Source organism: Macaca thibetana, chromosome 8, assembly GCF_024542745.1.
Source record: "Macaca thibetana thibetana isolate TM-01 chromosome 8, ASM2454274v1, whole genome shotgun sequence".
Taxonomy (NCBI): domain Eukaryota; kingdom Metazoa; phylum Chordata; class Mammalia; order Primates; family Cercopithecidae; genus Macaca; species Macaca thibetana.
In genome coordinates this window covers 86,008,835-86,032,159 of record NC_065585.1, presented here as the reverse complement: position 1 = coordinate 86,032,159, position 23,325 = coordinate 86,008,835, and the positions used below count along the sequence as shown (strand labels likewise).

At 41.3% G+C, this 23,325-nt stretch overlaps 1 protein-coding gene across 2 annotated transcripts in view; it reads right to left on the bottom strand.

The window, feature by feature from the left end:
- Nucleotides 1-21,562, bottom strand: part of NSMAF (neutral sphingomyelinase activation associated factor) — a 76,824-nt gene extending 55,262 nt beyond the window's left edge. The window contains exons 1-2 of one of the 2 annotated variants that reach the window (XM_050802261.1): nucleotides 21,041-21,562; nucleotides 5,064-5,153 (exon numbers count right to left, since the gene is read on the bottom strand). In XM_050802261.1, coding sequence (XP_050658218.1) covers nucleotides 5,064-5,153; nucleotides 21,041-21,099 — 149 coding nt within the window. In that variant the 5' untranslated portion in view covers nucleotides 21,100-21,562. The other variant, XM_050802260.1, reaches the window with a different exon arrangement.
- Between the last annotated feature and the right edge of the window lie 1,763 nt (nucleotides 21,563-23,325).

The following is a 23,325-nucleotide window of genomic DNA, read 5'->3' as shown; positions in this document are numbered from 1 at the left end:
TAAAGTGCAGTAGCATGATTATAGTTCACTGCAGCCTCAAACTGGGCTCAATCAATCCTCCTGCTTCAGTTTTCCGAGTAGTTGTGACTCCAGGTGTGCACCACCATGCCCAGCTAATTTTTAGTTTTTTGAGAGATGGGGTCTTGCTAGGTTGCTCAGGCTGGTCTCCAACTCCTGGCCTCAAGTGATCCTCCCTCCTCAGCCTCCTGAGTAGCTGGGATTACAGGTGCGAGCCACCATGCCCGGTCCAAAGTAATCTTGAACAAGAACAAAACTGGTGGCATCAAACTACCTGGTTTCAAAACATGCTACAAAGCTACATTAATCAAAACAGCACGATACAGCCATACAGACCAATGGAACACAATAGAGAAAACAGAAATACATCCACATATATGCAGTCAACTAATCATCCACAAAGGTGCCAAAAACACACAATGAAGAAAGGGTAGTTTATTTAATAAATGGTGTTGAAAAAACTAGATATCCCCGTGGGAAAAAATAAAAGTGAATGCTTACCTCATCCCCTACATAAAAATCTACTTGAAATGAACTGAAGACTTAAATGTAAGTCCTGAAATTGTAAAACTGCTGAAAGAAAAAATAGGGAAAAGCTTCTCAACATTGGTCTGGGCAATATTTTGGACATGACTCCAAAAGCACAAGCAATATAAGCAAAAATACACAAATGGGATTACATAAAACAAAAAACTTCTGTACAGCAAGAAAAATAATTAACAAGGTCAAAAGACAACCTATGGAATGGGAGAAAATATTTGAAAATCATACTTCTGATAAGGGGCTAATATCCAAACTACATTAAAAACGCGAACAACTCGACAGTATAAGAAAACAAATAGCCTATTAAAAGACAGGCAGAGGATTTGAACAGACATTTCTCAAAAGAAGACATACAAATGGCTGGGTGCGGTGGCCCACGCCTGTAATCCCAACACTTTGGGAGGCTGAGGCGGGTGGATCACAAGATCAGGAGATCGAGACCATCCTGGCTAACACGGTGAAAATCTGTCTCTACTAAAAATACAAAAAAATCACCTGGAAGTGGTGGCACACACCTGGAAGCCCAGCTACTTGGGAGGCTGAGGCAGGAGAATTGCTTGAACCTGGGAGGCGGAGGTTGCAGTGAGCAGAGATCATGCCACTGCACTCCAGCCTGGGTGACAGAGTGAGACTCCTTTTCAATTAAAAAAGAAGAAGAAGAAGAAGAAGACATACAAATGGCCAACAAGCATATGAAAAGATCCTCAGCAGCCTTAATCATCAGAGAAAAGCAAATCAAAACCACATTGAGCTATTGCCTCACACCTGTTAGGATGGCTATTATCAAAAAACAAAAGATAACAGATGTTGGCAAGAGCGTGGAGAAAAGAGAACCCTTATATACTGCTGGTGGGAATGTGAATTGGTTTAGCCATTAAAGAAAACAGTACAGAAGTTCCTCAAAAAACTAAAAAAAGAACTACCATACTACCTAGCAATCCCACTTCTAGGTATACATCCAAAGCAAATGGAATCAGTATGTTGAAGATATATCTGTACTCTCATGTTCATTACAGTATTATTTACAGTAGCCAAGATTTGGGGTCAATCTAAGTGTCCACTGATAGACGAATGAATAAAGAAAATACTATATATATGAATATAAAACATATAAAAATAGACATATATACATACACACAATGGAATATTATTCAGCCTCAAAAAAGAAGGAAATCCTGTTACTTGTGGCCATGTGGATGGACTTGGAGGACATTATGCTAAGTAAAATAAGCCAGCCACAGAAAGACAAATACTACATGATTTCATGTAGAATCTAAAAGAGTTGAATTCAAAGAGACTAGAATGGAACTTACGAAAATTCCTTAGGTGGGAAAGCTCAGAGCTTTGTTCAGGCAAGAATAAGTTTAACTTTATGAAATTAAAGGGGGTATGGGTGGAAGAAATGGGGAGATGCTGGGCAAAGTGCACAAATTGTCCATTATCCAGGATAAGTTCTGCAGATTTAATGTAGAGCTATTGACTACAGTCCATACAGGTATAGTACACTTGAAATTGGCTCAGAAAGTAGATCTTACATGTTCTTACTCCCACACACACAAAAGAAGGTACCTGTGAGGTGATGGATATGATAATTACCTTGATTGTGGTCATCATTTCACAATGTGTATATATATCAAAACATCACATTGTATACCCTAAATATATACAATTTTTATTCGTCAATTATATCTCAATAAAGCTGGAAAAAAGGAGAAAAGTGCATGAAAAAGGCTTTATTTCTTGAATATTATGTATATGTCTCTTTTATACTGGAAAATCTGAGTCTTGGCTATACTTATTCAATTGTTTTATCCAATTATATAAATACATGTACATGTGTGTATAAAATAGTTTCAAAATAATAATATTAACAGTATACTATTAACAACAATATTGTTACTGGGAAGTTTACAATTACTTTGCATTCTTTTTCAACTTCTTTGCCATTCTGTTTCATCTTACCAGAGATACACAGTCAAATTATTATATTGTAAAGTTGATTAAAATAATTTTCTGTGCTAACTCCAACTTTATAATTAAATTCATTTGTTTCATGTCTTTCATTTTTTAATATTAGTTGTAATAAATAGAAACAGAGTTTCGCTATGTTGACCAGGCTAGTCTCAAACTCCTGGCCTCAAGAGATTGTACTGCCTTGGCTTACCAAAGTGCTGGGATTACGAGTGTGAACCACCACGCCTGAACTGTTTCATTTTGTCTTTGATTTTTAGGGTTTACTGTTTTTTTTTTAAATTTTTATTTATTGATTGATTTTTGAGACAGAGTCTTGCTCTGTCACCCAGGCTAGAGTACAGTGGCGTAATCTCGGCTCACTGCAACCTCTGCCTCCCAAGTTCAAGCAATTCTCCTGCCTCAGTCTCCCAAGTAGCTGGGATTACAAGGGTACGCCACCACACCCAGCTCATTTTTGTATTTTTAGTAGAGATGAGGTTTCACCATATTGGCCAGGCTAATCTCTAACTCCTGACCTCAAGTAATCCGCCAGCTTTGGCCTCCCAAAGTACTGGGATTACAGGCATGAGCCATCACACCTGGCCTTACTGTTTCTTTTTAAATTTAATTCTATATTTAAAATCTACAAAAGATGGCCTCTCAGCCTTTTAGCTAGGATAAAGTGTAGTAAAAATCTATAAAATATTTCTATGGTTCCAAAACAAAAGTTATAAAATAAGGTACATTTGGAGAAGTCCTCGTTCCATCTCTATATTGTTCTCCTGATCCTTCCCCTCTTCTGTGTAGACAACCATCTCCACTACCTTTTAGTTTTTGCGTCCGATTTTTAAAAACATAATGATAAATCTGCCCCCTTCTTACAAAAGTAGCTTATGACACACAGTATTCTGCCCCTTGCTTTTTACACTTAACACATGTACAGATCACAGCATTACAAAGAACTTCATTCCTTGTTGAACCTGCATAGTACTCCATCATGTGGCCATTCCTTATCAGTTAGTTCAGTCAGTCTCCTGTAGGACTGTTCCTAGTCTTTTGCTAGTACAAGTAGTGCTATAATAAACAACCTTGTGCATATGTCCATTAATATATTTGCCAGTGTCTCTTTGAAATTGTATCCTAGAAGTAGCAATGCTAGATCAGTAGGTTCATGCACATGTCATCTTACCAGATATTACCAAATACATCTACATGGGGCTGTACCATTTTGCCCTAATAGTTACTTTAAAATAATAAAAACAGGTTTCAGTTTGCTACCTGTAGTTGTATTTTAATAATAAACAAGTACATTTAATTTTAAGCAAGGCATTATGATGAAATACGATAGACGAATGTTGGAAGGAAAAAAGATATGGAATGAGGGAAAAGAATATGAGCAAAATTCCAGAGATAAGAAAGCAAGGTGCTGTGTTCAGGGATGAATAGTTGTCTAATTTGATTGAACGCCAAGGAAATAGATATGTCATAAGCTACCAAACAAAAAAAACAAGTAATTTTTACTTTAGCTTGTATTTAAACAAATACCACATGTTTTTTATCCTTTAAGGATAAAACCTGAATAAAAATAAATGGATTTATCTGTCAAAGAATTTTCTAAGTTATGGCTTATAGTTGTTAAGTAACCTCCCAAAAGGAAATCATTAGCAGATACATTTTTGCTGGAACAATTTTCATCTTAGTTAATTAGAAGTTGCCATTTTAAGCAAACAAAAAGCTTCATTACATGCTTTTGTACGTAGCTTTCAAAAGGTAATGTCAAAGAAACAATCTGTTTTTATAGTTATGAGTAATAGTTACTAAGATATTGAGAAATCAGATCTTGCTTCTAGTTCAAATCGCATTATTCATTTTGAAAGTGCTGATTTTATACCACTCTTGTGGTTTATAATCATTACTTTATAACATTGTCACCCAAATAATCAAGAGCAAAAGATACTGCATAACTATAAGAGGGATGCAAGAAAAGAAAAATGGGATGGATTGGAGGCCGATCAAGCTTAAGATATCCACAACCCCAGAATTAGAACAAATGCTTTTCAGCTTTGAAAAATGTTTCAGGCCGATCAAGCTTAATCCCAGCACTTTGGGAGGCCGAGACGGGGATCACGAGGTCATCCTGGCGAACACGGTGAAACCCCGTCTCACTAAAAAAATACCCTAGCCGGGCGAGGTGGCGGGCGCCTGAATTACACAGAGGCTGAGGCAAAATGCTTTGAGATCTGGCCACTGAGCTTTGAAAAATGTTTCAAGTTACAATTACAACTTTTAAATACACTCTTCTCATTACTTCCCTAATAAGAGAAAAGATGAAAAAACTTCATGGGAGATAAAATAATAAACATAGCATAAACTCTCCAAAAGACTCCCCTGGGTTACAACCTTCAATAAAAATCTAAATAAAATTTACTTTCATTTTTTTAAAGCCTAATTTTTTCTTTGGTTAACACTTATATGATCACACATTTAACTTTAAAAGTATCAATATCAGACAGGTTTGTCTGTCCATGGAGATACCGAAGCTTCCTTACCGTTCATGGTGACTGCCCTTGTGCAAAATGTGATTGGCTCTATGCTGTTCAAAGTAGTACTCCTCCAAGTTAAGCAGCAGCAAGGAAAATCTGGATTTGGGGGGAAAAAAACATCTTTCAGTTTATTTTTTAGTAAGTGTAAGAAGGCAATATATTTAAAACGCCTGATCCCAAAAAGTTTTTCCATTCATGAATTTAACAAACACTTATGAAATATGTGTATCATGCCAGGCAGTCCTCTCTACCCAGTGGCAGGAAGTACATAGATGGGCCTGCCTTGTGTCCAAATAACTACTATGGCAAAAATAAAATCGCTCACCAGGTGGACGTACTACTCTTTTACAGAAACCCTGAACTTTGTGAAGTTAAACGCATCCTTACCTGAACAAAGCTCCGAGCTTTCCCACTTAGGAAATTTTGGTCATTTGTTTCCCCTGACTGAACAATGCTAGGCTTCCCCACCTCTTCCCTGTCATACCCCCCGCCGCCCCCAACATCTGTCTCATGGTTATCTAAGTTACTCCCACAAGACCACATGCCTCTAGGAGACAGTTCTTTTTTTTTTTTTTTTTGAGATGGATTTTCACTCTTGTTGCCCAGCCCAGAGTGCAATGGCGCAATCTCGGCTCACCATAACCTCCGCCTCCCGGGTTCAAGTAATTCTCCTGCCTCAGCCTCCCAAGTAGCTGGGATTACAGGCATGCGCCACCACACCTGGCTAATTTTGTATTTTTAGTAGAGACGGGGTTTCTCCATGTTGGTCAGGCTGGTCTCAAACTCCCAAACTCAGGTGATCCGCCCACCTCAGCCTCCTGAGGTGGTGCTGGGATTACAAGCATGAGCCACTGCACCCAGCCGATAGATCTTTAGATACTCCCCTGGGATAACCAGCCCATGCTGTCTATATAATGGGTGTTTAATAAGTAAAATGAGTAAACCAAACTGAATGGGATTGAAATATAGTTTTTTTAAAGTTGTAAGTGATTTAAACTTTTAAAAACAAGAGAAGATATTAAGAAAAATTATTAATTTTGTTGTATGGCTACAGCAACAAATACATGATAAATAAGTGAAAACAGGCATTTTTCTGTTTTGTTTTGTCATAAGGACCATGAAACATCAATGGTATCTAGAGTTACAAGCAAAAGCTTTCATGAAAAGTGTGGACCTTAAGTTCCAGTGTGTTAGAGGAAGAAATTTACATTAAACATGGCAGATTACACATATATGTTTATTTCCCTGCCTCTTGAAACACCACTACAATGTGAATAAAACTATTTTTAAATGGTAAAATCCACAGGCTAAAGCAAATTGGAGAGATATTAAAGCAGAGAAGAGACATGAACAAATCTGTGAGAAATGGAAAGCAGATGGCGGGGAATAAGCAGTGCTCAGAAATCAGAACTTCAGTTGCCTCCAGAGAAGGCACCACTCAGGAGAAAACCAGTTCAAGTCACTGGACTTCCAAAAAGTTCAGAAACTGCAGTATCAGGTGCTGGAGAGGATGTGCAGAAACAGGAAGGCTTTTACACTGTTGGTAGGAGTGTAAATTAGTTCAGCCATGGTGGAAGACAGTGTGGCGATTCCTCAAAGATCTAGAACTAGAAATACCATTTGACCCAGCAATCCCATTACTGGATATATATACCCAAAGGATTATAAATCATTCTACTATAAAGACACATGTACATGTATGTTTAATGCGGCACTGTTCACAATAGCAAAGACTTGGAACCAACCCAAATGCCCATCAATGATAGACTGGATAAAGAAAATGTGGCACATATAGACCGTGGAATACTATGCAGCCATAAAAAAGGATGAATTCATGTCCTTTGCAGGGACATGGATGAAGCTGGAAACCATCATTCTCAGCAAACTAACACAAGAACAGAAAAACAAGCACTGCATGTTCTCACTCATAGGTGGGGATTGAACAATGAGAACATATGGATACAGGGCAGGGAATATCACACATAGGGGCCTTTTGTGGGGTGGGGAGCTAGGGAGGGATAGCATTAGGAGAAATACCTAATATAGATGATGGGTTGATGGGTGCAGCAAACCACCATGGCACGTGTATACCTATGTAACAAACCTGCACGTTCTGCACATGTACCCCAGAACTTAAATTAAAAAAAAAAAAAGAAGAAATTGCAGTATCAGGTACCAAAAGGACAGGGTTTGTAAAGCATGAGGGGTGATTAAAAGTAAATGAGGGCAGTGGCCCCCAATTCTTTTCCTGATGGGTTACCCCTACTGCACTCTGGCATGCGGTTTTTCTACCAAAAAAAAAAAAAGTGGAGACGGTGGAGAGCAGGACTGTAGTGTGAAAAGAGGATGATTATGCAAAACATGAAATAAATGAACACTAGTTTGCTGAGAATTATGGTTTCCAGCTTCATCCACGTATCACTCCAGGCAGGGGTCTGGTACATTAGTTTTGGAAAAAACTAAATAGCCTCAGAGAAAAAGCCAGGTCTCTACATTATCCCACAGTGAAACTCAACTGAAATGGCCCATTCCCAGTGACACAGAATTACATGCTTCACATTTAAATATGAATGAACAGCCCATGATCACACCCTCTAGGATGAAAGAACAAAGCCAAGGCAAGCAGGAAGAATGCAACTTGAAGGACTAAACACAATGCAGAGAACAGAAGAAGAGGTCAAAAGGTTATAATTAATGTCCCTACAAAGAAGAAGTTATATTCATGACACCAGAAGAGATGCTCATTAAAAAAAAAAAAAAAAGGCCGGGTGCAGTGGCTCACACCTGTAATCCCAACACTTTGGGAGGCCGAGGCAGGCAGTTTGCCTGAGGTCAGGAGTTCGAGACCAGCCTGGCCAACATGGTGAAACCCCGCCTCTACTAAAAGTACAAAAATTAGCCAGGTGTGGTGGCGGGCACCTATAATCCCAGCTACTCAGGAGGCTGAGGCAGGAGAATTGCTTGAACCTGGGAAGCAGAGGTTGCAGTGAGCCGAGATCATACCACTGCACTCTAGCCTGGGCGACAAGAGCAAGACTCTGTCTCAAAATAGTAATCATCATCATCATCATTATCATCATCATCTGAACCAAAAGAAAAGTAACTCAAAAAATTAAAAATGATAGCAAAAACCAGTTATACCATCCTAATCGGTAACTTGTATTGACCTGTTCTCCATATTTAAATCCATGAACAAGAATCAATTACAGGCTAAACTGCCGGAGTGCAAAACAAAATGTACATTATCAATACTTTATCTGAATTTCAATATAATCACAAGACAGAATTGGAGCTACGCATCCTTCCTTCTCTTTCCTAATCTTCTCACTCCTTCTCTTATAGAGAGGGAAGAATAAAGTAAGTATTCTTCAATAAGACAAGGGCGTAATTTCATTTCTATGAAGCACAATAGCCTTCAGAGACAACTCTTCCATATAATTATTAAAATATAATCATATCAACTATTTTAGAACTAAAGTCATCATTTTGGTAAGTGAATTAATTATAGCCTCCTTAATTTATCAATATGCATGTTTTGCAAGAAATGTTAAAACACATAGTTAAGGGATATAACCAAATCATATTGTTCCAACTTAAAGGATTAAGAAACTTTTCTAAGTCTATATTTTCTTTTTACTAAAGTGTTGTTATACCCGCTTTAAAATTTTTCTGTGTAAAAATTATTACAATTAAGTTTCATGATTTTTAGAACAATGATTTTCAAACTACATTTTATGTATTAAAAGAGTCTATGCTTTTAAAAAAAAATTAAAATCACCATTTTGAAACTGGATGGTCTCATCCATTGGTATTGTATCTGACTGTAAATTATTTCTTTAGAAGACTCTTAGCCCTGCCCCTACATATTCCTAGTTTAATCCTCCTTTGCAGAGGTGTGGTTTCATTCTCTGTAGAGAAGTATCCTCACTGAGCAACTCAACAATCCTAAAAAGATGTTTTCCCATTCTCACATCACCTAAATTTTAAAGCCCACTGTACAACACTTAACCAGAACTTAAAATAGCTAGAGTAACCTTGCATTCCACTCAACAACTACTCAACACTTGGCTGATGAACAATGTTTACAGTGGATCCAGAAGGTTTTGCTAGTCAATGCTTTCTCTAACAGACTACACTGTGATAAGAAGTATAACCCAAGCACCTTGGGAGGAAGTGCTGTGATGCCATGACACCTTCGTGATGTGTGCAGAGGCAAAGGAAAGCACAGGAGTGCTGTATATTTGCCACCTCTACTCTCAATACCCCAACACCAGCCTTGAATGAAGCTAGACTATAGTGCACCTACTAGAGAGTTGATTTAATTAAACAGGGCATTTTTAAGAAGCTTCTGAAAATGATTTCTGAAATAAGGAAGAAATTAAGAAAACTGTTATAGACAAGGCAAGATCACAGTCCTACTACTCACCACTGGAAACATTCCCCCAGTAATACATTGGATGGTGATATAGTTTGGATGTTCTGTCCCCTCCGTATTTCATGTTGAAATGTGATTCCCAGTGTTGGAGGTGGAGGCCTGGTAAGAGGTGATTGGATCATGGGGGTAGATCCCTCATGAATGACTCAGCACCATCCCCTTAGTGATAAATGAGTTCACAATCTGTTCACTCAAACTCTGGTTGTTTAAAAGGGTCTGGGACCTTCCCTTTCTCTCTCCTGCTCTGTCTCTTGCCATGGGATACACCTGCTCCCACTTCACTTTCTGCCATGAGTAAAAGCTCCCTGAGGCTTACCAGAAACCAAGCAGATGCTGGTGCCTTGCTTCCTGTACAACCTGCAGAACCATGAGCCAATTAAGCCTCTTTCCATTGTAAATTACCCAGCCTCAGGTATTTCTTTATAGCAAAACAAAAACAGACTAAGACATAAAATTGGCACCAAGGAATAGGGCATTTTATTATGAATATACATAAAGACATGGAAGCAGCTTTGGAACAGGGTAACAGGCAGAGGCTGGAAGAGTTTGAGGGACTCAGAAGAGGACAGGAAGACAAAGGAAAGTTTGGAACTTCTCAGCAAATGGTTAAATGGTTGTGACCAAAATGCAGATAGGAATATGGACAGTGAAGGCCAGGCTGACATGGTCTCAGATGGAAGTGAGGAAATTAATGGGAACTGAAGCAAAGGTCGCCCTTGTTACAAACTAGCAAAGAACTTGGTTGCATCTGTGTCTATGTTCCTAGGGATCTGGGGAAGGTTGAACATAAGAGTAAGGACTTAGGTAGGGCATGTGGCAGAAGAAATTTCTAAGCAGCAAAGTGTTCCAGAACTGGTCTGGCTGCTTCTAAAAGCCAACAATCAGATACAGGAACAAATAAATGACTTAAAGTTGAAACCTACATTTAAAAGGAAAGCAGAACATAAAAGTTTGGGAAATTTGCAGCCTGGCCCTGTGGCAGAGAAAGAACAAGCATTTTCAGGAGAGGAATTCAAGCCGGGGGAGTAAACTATGGAGTATTTGCTTGCTAGAGAGATGAGCATGAATGACTAAAAGGTTGCCAAGGGCTAATATCCAAAACAATGGGGAAAAGGCCTCAAAGGCATTTCAGAAGTTTTCAGGATGTCCCTCCCATCACAGAGGGCCTAGGAGAGGAAAGAAGGACTTAGGGGGCCAAGCCCAGGTTCCTACTGCCCAACACAGCCTAGGGACACTGCTCCCTGCAGACCCACTGCTCCCTGGAGACCCGCTGCTCTACCTCCAGCCATGGCTCAAAGGGCCACAAGTACAACTCACGCTGCTGCTCTAAAGGTTACAAAACATTAGCCTGGGCAGCTTCCATGTGGTGTTAGGTCTGCAGGTGCACAGAATGCAAGCATGAAGGAGTCTTGGCAGCTTCCTCCTAGATTTCAGAGGATGTGTGAAAAGGCCTGGCATCCCAGGCAGAAGCCTGCTGCAAGGATGGAGCCCATACAGAGAACCTCTACGATGGCAGTGTGAAAGGGAGAAGCAGGCTAGAGCCCTCACACAGAGTCCCCACCAAGCGGAGCTGTGGGAAGGGGGCCACCGCCCTCTAGACTCAACAATGGTAGAGCCATCAGCAACTTGCAGCCTCAGCATGGAAAAGCTGCTGGCACTCAACTCCAACCTGTGAGAGCAGCCATGTGGGCTGCACCCTTCAAAGCCACAGAGGCAGAGCTGCCTAAGGCCTTAGGAGCCCACTTCTTACACCACTGTGCCCTGGGTATGGGACAAGGAGTCATAGGAGATTATTTTGGAGCATTAAGATTTAATGACTGCCCTACTGGGTTTCAGACTTCAGTGGGGTCTACCGCCCCTTTCTTTTGGCAGATTTCTCCCTTTCGAATGGGAATGTACCACCACTGTATCTTGAAAGTAGATAAATTGTTTTGATTTTACAGGCTTATAGGTGGAAAGAAATGGGTTTAAGATGAGACTTAGGACTTTGGACTTGATGTTGAAATAAGTGAAGACTTTGGGGGACTATTGGGAAGAAATGATTGTATTTTCCAATGTAAGAACATGAGGTTTAGGGGGTCAGGGGCAGAATGATATAGTTTGGATGTTTGTCCCCTCCAAATCTCATGTTAAAATGGAATTATCAATGTTGAAAGGAGGGTCCAGTGGGAGGTGACTGGATCATGGGGGCAGATCCCTCATGAATGCCTCAGCACCACCCCCTTGGAAATAAGCGAGTTCATGCTCAGTTAGTTCACATGAGATCTGGTTGTTTAAAAGAGTCTGGGACCTCCTCCTCCTCTCTCTTGCTCCCTCTCTTGCCATGTGATGTACCCACTCCCACTTCATCTTCAACCATGAGTAAAAAGCTCCCTGAGGCTTCATCAGAAGCCAAGCACATGCCAGTGCCATCCTTCCTTCCTGTACAGCCTGCAGAACTGTGAGCCAATTAAACTCTCTTGAATTACCAAGTCTCAGATATTTCTTTATAGCAAAATAAAAATAGACTAACATAAACAATCTCTGAAGAGAGTCATTCAAACATTATTATTCCATCTAAACTAACTTCCCCTTTCTCAATTGTGCTATGAAGTCTTCACCAAAGCAAACCTTCTCCTCCGCCAAAGTTCAGATGAATTAAATCTACTGCCTTTTCCTGACTTTCCTGCATTTTACCTGACCTCAAACATAGTCAGAACTCTGTCAAAAGAGACGAGATTAGCAGCATGACGTTCATGCTGGGGACTGGTGACAACAATTTCCTCTTCTAGTGGTTTATAAATAATCTGTCTGATCTAGAATTTGCATTAAACCTATTTATGCACATATGTTCTTTCAGCACCTTTCAAAGTTCCTAGATCAATGAAATAATTCTGTGGTTCTACACTCAAACTCTCCCAGGATTTTACGCCAGGAGACATAAGCACGTGGGTACCCTTTGCATCTTCACCCATTTTGCAAAAGTTCATCCTATCTCTTTCAGTCTGAAGGTTAGTATTATTAATAGAATATAGAATAAGAGCTTTCTCTGTCATAAATTAATGTTACACCTGGTACCAGGCTAGGCCTAGGCAGCAGCCCAGTACTTCCTAGTTCCAAAGGCAACTTTAGAAGTTTTCTTGTTTTTATTTTTTTAATCTGTACCATTTTTCAAAGTTTCCACTCATTTGGGGCTTTAATCCTTTTGAAATTAACTATGTATAACCTTCTTGTTTTATATTAAAACGAATAATTATAAACTCAGAGAAATACTACCTGTACAACCATTCTTTATTTGCTAGCCTGATTTTCTTTTTCTTTTTTAGCTTCCTTCCAACATGTAAGCTTGCCTGATTTTCTGTAACTCCTCACAAAAGATCATTTGGATTAGATGTTCTTAATTATATTTTTGACAGTTTCACAAACTTCCTGGGTCAATATGCTTTCCAAACTGTGCAGTAACAGCACCTATCTTTTTTGTTCCTTGGAACTTCCAATATCTGCTTTCTTAAAAATCTAGGTTCTATGTATGACAGGATCCCTCTCAACTCTCCTGAGCTCCAGCAATAAACGACCTGATATGACTGCTTTTTCTGATGGTTCATTTCATTGCTACTTGGTTAATAATCTGTCTTTAATATTCAGCATTAAGTAAAGTTCTCAAGTTTAGGATAAATTAAAACTTTAACAAAGGAAGTCAATAAACTGTACTTAGATTTCATTAAGCATTTCAGCCAGAATCTCTATTGCCATTTCCTGTTCTCTCATTTACACCAGGTACACAGCCACCATTTCTTCCACCCACTTAATGTGGCCTGTAACAAAAGAACACAATCATGTTATCTTTGTTCCTCCTTCCAATTGTGTTCTCTGGGTTTTTCACCCGGGGTTTCATGGATTCCCCTTCAGATGTATACCTTCTTAATATTCAAAGCCCACTGCCTCACCTCCTAGCAGGTCCTTCCTTTTCAATAGGTCTGCAGCTTTTCACACTAGATTCCAATCTTGGGTGTTATCTTACCCAACTCCAGTGACACCTAAAACACACATTAATCCTTTTTTGTTAAAAGACCCAGCTCATTTTATTATCCATGTTCTACACATTTGCAGAGAGACATCTGCAGGACTAAATACATTTCTAGTTCCTGTACCAGTTATTTTCACCTATAAATTACTGGCCCTTCTTCCCTCCCAGAAAGAGTTCTCATGAATTTAAACAATTTCACCCTTTCATCTGACCTTTTTAGCCCTTCCCCTCAGTAATTAGGTTAAAGCTTTCTATCACTCAGCTACACTCTAGAAAATTACATTCTCCCTGACTATGTGAGATGCAGTGACTTCCAGCCAAGATGGTTCAGATATCAAAATCCCTTTCACTGACACCATCCATAAAGTCAGTAATTCTATTTTCAAGTCTCAGCAATTTATAGAAGAAATGGTAAAAACGTCATCTATGCTCTCAAAGTCCTCCAGTTTCCTCATCAAGGGTCATAGTGTGGGGCAGGAGGCTTCCACGAGGCTTTTTATATGTACTATCAAGAAGTTAAAGAAGGAAGTTGAGTTGGAAGGGACAAACAGATAAAAAATCAAGATGAATGCTGAATACTGTTATCTAGAGCAGCACTTCACAAAGGTTAATGTGCACACAATCATCTGGGGATCTTGTTAAAATGCACATTCCGAGGCAGCAGCTCCAGGATGAGGCCTAAGAATGTGCATTTCTAACAAGCTTCAGGCACACATGCGCTGCTGGCCTGTGGCCCACACTTTGACTAAGAAGGTTCTGATATCTACATAAAACAGGCTTCATTCATTCCTGACTCAGTCTAAACTTCAAGGGTACCATAAAAATAAGCACTGGCCAGTAGCCCACAACCTAGTATTTAAAATAGAAGCAGTATGGTACAGTGGAAAAGAGGTTGGACTTAGATCAGAGAACATTTGTTCTAGCCTTAGCTCAGCTTGGATCCAAATTTTCCAAAACTATTTCAGCTTTAGGAAGTTGAAGCAGGATAGATGAAGAAAAAAAAAATCTATATCTAGACAGCAAAACACTACAGAAAGGAGATCTTAAAAGCAGCCAGAGAAAAGACAGATTACCTACAAAGAACAATTACACTTAACAACATTGGTTTGTTGCAGACTGGTCTCCCAGAAGAAAAGGTGGCCTCCTGCAAAGCTTCAGGGAAAACTGCTATGACTGTGTTTAAGGTAATCAAACCTCATCAACCACAAGGCTTGAATCCCAGTCCCCTAGCCATGCCAGGAAAAAGGCTGGCGTTTCCCTGATCAGGAACAAACCCTGCCACATTATACAGACTTAGCCCAGTCAAGCCAACAAGGGGGTGAGGATATCCTGCAGCCACAAATGCTGAGCTGAGTGACCCAAGGTTCCATCACAGTATGATCCTAGTGTACTCTGGCCCCGGTCACTCCCTGGAGTGTTGGTTTCTCCTGGAGTCTGAAGTTGGCCCAGCCAGGTAGCTGAACTTTGCCCCAGGGGGACAGGGCACAACTATCACTGACCTTTCTCTGTGAGGTACCCCCCAACACCCCTGAGCACTCCAGCAAGTCTGGTGCATATTCCCTGGCCCTTTGCATTTGTTTGGATAATCTTCAAAATGTTGAGAGAATTAAACATCTAGCAAAACGGATTTTCGACGCAAAAGCAAAATAAGGATATGTTCAGACAGACAAAGACAGAGGTGGTTTACCATCATCCAACCCTGATCAGAGGAAACTTCTAAAGGATATTCTTCAGGAAAGAGAAAATAATTCCGTAACAAGGACATGACACGTAAGAAGGAGTACTGAACAAAAACAATGGTAAATATGCATGTAAAACTACAGAAGCATGAACCGGGCAATTAGCAATGCACAATCTGTAGGTTTAAAATAGAGATAAAAAACACCGGACAATAACAGACTATAATTGAGAATGGGGGCACAGGAGTTAAGTGTTCCAAGGTTGTTACATTGGTAGAGAGGAGAATAAAGATAATGCTTAGCTTCAGACCTTAAATTTAATATACTAACATTTTAAGGATAAGCATTAGAAAAACAAATAAAACATGTAACTTCCACACTCTTCGGAGAAAAATGAAAGGGAGCAAGGGGGCCTTATTTAATCCAAAGGAAGAGGGGAAGGAAGGCAAAATAAAAGAACAAAACTAAAAAGTAAAAAGTGAATTCAGACATATTTGTAATAATAAATGTAAACAGACTAAACTAATTATTAAGATAAAAATTATCAAAATGAATCATTAAAAAAAAGTCCAAGTACAAGCTATTTATAAGAAACAGGCCTAAAGCCTTAGGACACAGAATAATGAAAAGTGAAACAATGGAAAACCCCATACAATGCAAATAACCAAAAGAAAACTGATATAGCTATATTAATATCAGACAAAATAGAAAAAAAATTACTAGAAGTAAAGAGGTCATTATAGATTGATAAAAAATTCAACTCACCAAGAAGATAACAATTCTAAGTTACTTACTGAATACAAGTAAAAAAAAAATAACAAAAAGATTTTGTTATTTTCAAAATCTATGAGTTGGACATTTTAAGACACAATTCTAAATTTCTAATGGTTAAAAGATGAAGTGACAACCGTATTTAGAAGAAAAATAGCACTGAATTCCTTAAATGACCATTCCTATTTTATATCACATTTAAAAATTTTTTAACGAAAATTATACAGTATACATACTCAAAATCCATTTATGGATACATTCCTGTGACTTCTCAATGGTAGCCACTGAGAGGTTAATTTGAGATAAAAGGGAAGTAAATGGATAGGCTAGTAATACATTTTGGGTAAAGTCAATATAGATTCTAAATTAACCAAGAGATTTGCAATATGTATTTCCTCTCCCGCTGTTTTTCATGTGAGAAAAATAAACCCTATTTATGTAAGTCATAGTCAGGTAGATTTACTGGGATCTATCGGCATTGCTGACTAATGTCCTGACTAAAGTCCTGACTTTACCTCCATTTATCTCCATTTTCAACACCTGGTATATTCCACAAACAGATCTGAAAAGACTGGGATGATAAGCCTTAGAAATGAAAGATTAAACCGAAGTATCACAATCACTTTGCCCTCTCACCAAGTGCTTTTAATAAAATAAATATAGACACAATTGATTAAACAAACATATTGAATAACAGAAAGGCCGAGCGTGGTGGCTCACCTGAGGTTGGGAGTTCGAGACCAACCTGACCAACATGGAGAAACCTCCTCTCTACTAAAAATACAAAATCAGCTGGGTGTGGTGGTGCATGCCTGTAATCTCAGCTACTCTGGAGGCTAAGGCAGGAGAATCGCTTGAACCCGGGAGGCGGAGGTTGCAGTGAGCCAAGATTATGCCATTGCACTCCAGCCTGGGCAACAAGAGCGAAAACTCCGTCTCAAAAAAAAAAAAAAAAAAAAAAGAAAGAAAGTTAATATTAGCATAATCAAGAGTATTATACACTCATGGAATGTCCGAAACAAAGTTGAAACCTCAAAGTGCCTGTTTTTTTGCGATAGGGTCTCACTGTGTCACCCAGGCTGTGGTGCAGTGGTATGATCATAGCTCACTGTAACCTTGGACTCCTGGGCTCGAGCAAGCTTCCCACCTTTTAATATATTTCATATTAAAATAGAAATGTCTTAAATAGCAACAGTATAATATCCTCATCTACTAATCCACTGTATACACCTGCCATCCCTGACAAATCCAAGGAAGATATGTGAATTGCCTTTAAAAAATGTTTCAATTGGCCGGGCGCGGTGGCTCAAGCCTGTAATCCCAGCACTTTGGGAGGCCGAGACGGGCGGATCACGAGGTCAGGAGATCGAGACCATCCTGGCGAACACGGTGAAACCCCGTCTCTACTAAAAAATACAAAAAACTAGCCGGGCGAGATGGCGGGTGCCTGTAGTCCCAGCTACTCGGGAGGATGAGGCAGGAGAATGGCGTAAACCCCGGAGGCGGAGCTTGCAGTGAGCTGAGATCCGGCCACTGCACTCCAGCCCGGGCGACACAGCGAGACTCCGTCTCAAAATATATAAATAAATAAATAAATAAATAAATAAATACAAAAAACTAGCCGGGCGAGGTGGCGGGCGCCTGTAGTCCCAGCTACACAGGAGGCTGAGGCAGGAGAATGGCGTAAACCCGGGAGGCGGAGCTTGCAGTAAGCTGAGATCCGGCCACTGCGCTCCAGCCCCGGCGACAGAGCGAGACTCCGTCTCAAAAAAAAAAAAAAAAAAAAAAAAAAAAAGTTTCAATTTACCCTCACCAACACCTGCACAGGATATTTTTTAAAAACAATAAAATCAATATGGTTCCTGCCATCTAAATTTTTTTTTTTTTTTTTTTTTTTTTTTGAGATGGCCAGGCTGGAGTGCAATGGCGCCGTCTCGGCTCACTGCAACCTCCGCCTCCCAGGTTCAAGCAATTATCCTGCCTCAGTCTCCTGAGTAGCTGGGACTACAGGCGCAAGCCAGTGGTTAATTTTTGTATTTTTATTAGAGATGGGGGTTTCACCATATTAGCCAGGCTGGTCTCGAACTCCTGACCTCGTGATCTGCCTGCCTCGGCCTCCCAAAGTGTTGGCATTACAGGCATGAGCCCTGAGTCCGGCCTGCCACCTAAATCTTAACCAGGATATAAGTATACTTAATTTGAATGGCCAAGTTTCTGTCTGTTTTCTAATCCTTAAAATTACCAAAGCATTTATTTATAAACATCACCAATAAATGGCACCACTTTATAGTTATTCAAACCAGAAGCCTGAGAGTAGAATTTCCATGTTTAGCAAATAAAAATATCATATGCCCAGTAATATTTGAATTTCAGATAAATAATATACTTTAAAAATGTTTAGTATATCCCAAATATTGCATCTACTGTTGAATTTACTTATACTAAAAAAATTTTAGTATAAGTATATACCAAATATTGCATATACCATCACATTTACTTATACTAAAAAATTATTCATTGTTTATCTGAAATTCGAACTTAACTGGGTGTACTGTATTTTATCCGGTAATCCCAGCTGGAATTGTTCCTCTATCACCTCTCACATACAACACACCACACCAAGACCCGTCAATCACACGTCCTAAAAACATCTAGAATCCATCCACTTTCCTCCATTTATTCTGCCACCACCTTGGTCTAAACCACCAACGCAAGAATCTCCTAGTCCATCTCTCTGCTTCTGCTTTTGCAGAAACATCACTCACTTTAAACACAGTACATCAACTTAATAATAAGAGAAGTAAATGCTAATTTCAAGTTTCTTCTTTTCTGGGGTCAATATTTGGTAGCTCTGGAAATCTAAAATCCCTTAATTAGCATTAGAGCCGCCAGTGAACTTACAATGAACAAATTGAGGCCATTCATGGGTAACCTCTGAAACAATCCCTCTTCAAGTTTTCCAAGGCAAGTAACAATTTTCTTGGGTATGTTGAAGCCAATGACCAGTCCAATCCATTTGCTAATTTGTGTTTATGTAACGCAAGGGGATAAACCAGGCAAAATCTGGGCAGAAACGGTAAATCTGCGGCTCAGTAAGGTTGCCTTAAAATATTCTTGTTTCAGAATGAATTCTAAGATGTATAAAGAGACTCCTTGATTCTAGCGCACACCTGATGTGAGACACTCCTGTCATTCAAATGCGTATTCTATGCATTGAATGGCGTATGCCCATCAGCCCAGGTTGCTAAGCCATGGGGCAGAGCACTAAACAATTTGGGCACTCAGCAAGTTAGAATTCAGATAAATACAAAACACATGGAGCCAACTTTTTCAGATGACTGATGCTCAGGAACAGCTGATGCCTCCTGACTGGATAGATAAATGTTTTGGTTGTGAGAGCTAGAGTTCTCTCTGAACACTGCCAGCCTATCACGTTGTTGTCTAATCATTGAATTCTAACACAGCAGCATATACACGGAAATATAAGTACAGGTTTCAAGGTTTGTGTGACACTACAGAGCTGTGAACTAGCCAAATTGAACACAAATTACTTCCATCGAAATAACAGCCAGAACCAAAGAAAAAATGTTTCCCTGTATATCAAGAGGCCACAGTATTGGCACGAATGACTCATATCATAGAACATGACGGCAATTTAAGTGTGTCAAAGTTCTCACAATTTAAATCTGAATGTTCACCCACAACAAGTCTTAATATTGTTGATACTAAACAAGGAAACTCCACTCAAGCTCTTTCCACAAGAAAAACGAATTACAAATTCAGTCAGAAGGGTATCCCCAAGTGTGAGTTACATAGTTAGGGCTCAGTTATTTAATACACAAGCCTTTCTGTGACTAAAACCTAATCATACCACCAAAAACATTTTTGGAAGCCACATCTGAGATATGTTTTATGTGTATCGTATCTTCTTCTCTATAGTAGAAAAATGACATTTCGGACGGTGGATACACTGGTTAGACCAACATTATAGATTAGAGGAGGATGAATGTCTGGATGAAAGGGGTCGAGTCAACCCTTATTAAACAAGTGTAGACAAATCTTGAAGTCTGCACTTGTATTCCCACGTGTAACCTGCTTTGCTGGTATTCACTGATGAGACAACGTGACAGGCTAGCAGCACTGGAAAATCTGTAGCTCTCACAATCAAAACAGTGTGTTTGTAAAATGATTCAGCCCCCCCTTTCCTTTTGGCCTATGAGCTGCAGACCCAGCAAGTTGTTTCTGTCACCAAAAATGCGCTTGGAACTATACATAGCGCCGAAATGAGCTTTCTTATGAGACTTCCTTTGGGGACAGGTCCAGAATCTCTGAAAGGGAACTGCTGCGAGACAATTTTAGCGCAGGGATTCCAAATCCTTACTGGGATGCCGGTGACAATGAGTGCTCTGCTGCCGCACCGCGATTTCACTGCAAAGCTTTCCAACACAAGGTCCACGGCGCGGGGAGCAAGTGTTTGCGGGGCAGGACCTTGGCTTTCCTCAGAATCAGGCCTTTCCGGAGGCCCTCCTCCCAGCCTTCCAGCGCCTGGAGCTAGTCCCGTGTCTAAAGGAGTCGGTAGGAAAAAGGCGCAGTAATGCGAGTGGGTGGTCGCCGGCCTGCTCCTTGCCGCCCAGCGACCAACTTTGCGGCGCCGGCGCCAAGTGCCTGGACCCGATTAAAGGGAAGGATTAGAAAGGGGGTGCCCGCCGGGCAGCGTACTCACCCTCCCCAGCGAACGCCGGGGCAAGGATCCGCGCCGCGACCCCGCGCGGCCTTCCGGGTGAGCTGCCCGCGGCCGCCGGGACTGCACGGCCGGCCGGCTCGGCGTGCTTCGCCTGCGCGGTGGGATCTGGCCTGGCCCGTCATCGGCTTCCTGTCCCCGGCAGGCTCTGGCCCAGACCAGGCCCCCGGCCTCTCACCCCGACTTCGGGTTTCCGCTACAGCCCCCAGCCCGGGCCCTGGACACGCGTCCGGCCCCTGCCTCCATGCCTGGCCCCCACGCCGCCTCCCGTCCCTCACATCTCCGGCGGGCGTCCCCACGACCGGCCCCGACCATGCCCCCGGCTGGGCCCTTCTTCAGCTGGGCGCGCACCTCTCCTTGGAGTAGAGCTGCAGCTGCTGCTCCTGCTGCTTCTTCCGGATAAACGCCATGGAGGGCAGGCGCGGGCGGGCGCGGAGCGCACAGGCAGGCCCCACCGCCGCCCGCCGAGGAGGTCCGGAGGAGCCGGGGAGGGCGGACTCGGCGGCCGGCTGGGGAGAGCGCGGCTGCCGGCCTGGCTTCCCGTGCGGCGCCGCTGGGCGGCCGAGAGCCCGACGCGGCGTCCCGGCCGCGCTCACCGCAGCATCCTCGCGTGGGGACTCCGGCGGCACCGTGACTCAGGCCCGGAGGAGGGGCGCGCAGTGGCACGAGGCGCCCCAAACTCAGGATGCCTCAGAGAATCGCCAGGAGCAGCGGCCAGACTAGGATCCGACATCACACACTAAATGTTTCACCACTTTACCAACTATTGCAGGCTGCGTTTTAAATATTTTACGCATAAAAAGGGATGCTGGCCCATAAACCACCAATGTGTTGCCCACAAGGACTTGAAATAACAATGTTTTCGGTCCTCAATTGTGGGTGGGGGGGGGGAAAGACGGAAGTAACTATTCCAAATACACCAGGAACAAGTGGGGATTTATAGCCAAGGAGCAAGGAGCAGCTGTTCGGAAAACTGCTAAGAGGAAACATCAACTCTAGGGGGAATTCTGGCTGAACCAACATAATAGGAATCCCAGTAAAGGCAGGCCAGGGGGTCAGATACCAAGGGTAGGGAATAAAGAATTTTGATCACATATGGAATGGGGGATTCTTGCTAAACTGCGGTGGCAGTGTTACTTCCTAACACTGCATTTACAAGGAAGTGCACACAAGGACCTGGGAGAAGATTCAGAAGCCTAACTGAAGTTTGGCCAAGCAAAGAATCTTTAACACAGTCTCTTGATTGTTGAAATAATTGGTCACATGTCTTTTTTTTTCTGTATAACAGCTTTATTAGGATATAACTCACATACCAAACAAGTCAACCATTTAAAGTGTACCATTCAGCGATTTTTAGTATATTTCCAGATATGTTCAACAATCACCACACTTTGAGAACATTTTCATCACATGTAAAAGAAACCCATACCCTCTAGCTATCCCTCTGCCTAACTCTACCCTCCAAACCCCAACCCTAGCAAACAATAATCAATTTCCTGTCTCTATGGGTTTGCCTATTCTGGACATTTCATATAAATGCAACCATACAATACGTGGCCTTTTGTGTCTGGCTTCTTTCATTTAGCATAATGCTTTCAAAGTTCATCTATGTTGTAGCATGTATCTGTACAGTACTTCGTTCCTTTAGATTGCTGGAGCATATTCTGTTGCATTTTGTTTATCCATTCACCAGCTGATGGACATTTCAGTTGTTTCCACATTTTGACTATTGTGAATAAGGCTGCTGTACATCATGTACAGTTTTTTTATAGACATAAGTTTCCATTTCTGCTGAGTGGAATTGGAATCTAAGAGTGGAATTGCTGGATTTGGAGGCGAAAGCAGCTCCATCTTGGAAGCTAATCCTCCGTGCTGGCTTCTGATTAACCCCTGTTCTGGGAAGTCCTCTAAGATTTCTACTTTATCTGTTGTTCCTTGAGTAAGAGCAGGTATCTACCCAGTATGTCCTGTCCTTAGTTCAAACAACCTTGATGTTATTACACTTCAATTGTCCTCCACATCCCTTCTGAACCACCCCTCCCCTATGGTATATAAGCCCTAAGGGGCTGGAGTGATGGCTCATGCCTGCAATCCCAACGCTTTCGGAGGCTGAGGCTGGAGGATTGCTTAAAGCCAGGAGTTCGAGACCAGCCTGGGCAACAAAGCAAGACCCTGTCTCTATAAAATGTAAAAAATAAAAATTACTTAGATGCAGTGGCACATACCTACAGCCCCAGCTACTGGAGAGGCTGAGGCAGGAGGATCACTTGAGTCCAGGAGTTTGAGGCTTTTGTGAGCCATGATTGTACCACTGCTCCCCAACCTAGGCAATACAGAGAGAGAGAGAGACCCTGTCTCAAAAAAAAAAAAAAAAACCACATTGAGTCCGGGGTAATGGCACAGCAATCCACCATTTCATCTTGCTGCCCAAGACACAGACATGGACATGGCTTCTGTTCCTTAGTCGCTATTAAATGTTTCTTCCCAAGGAACTGTATTTGTTGGCCTCTTTCTTCCACCTCCCAGCATCCTAGGACTTTGAGATAGATTTGTGTAGACCTGCCACCACAGAACACCGGGTCATGTGGTAACTCCATGTCTAAATGTTTGAGAAGCTGCCAGACTGGTTTCCAAAG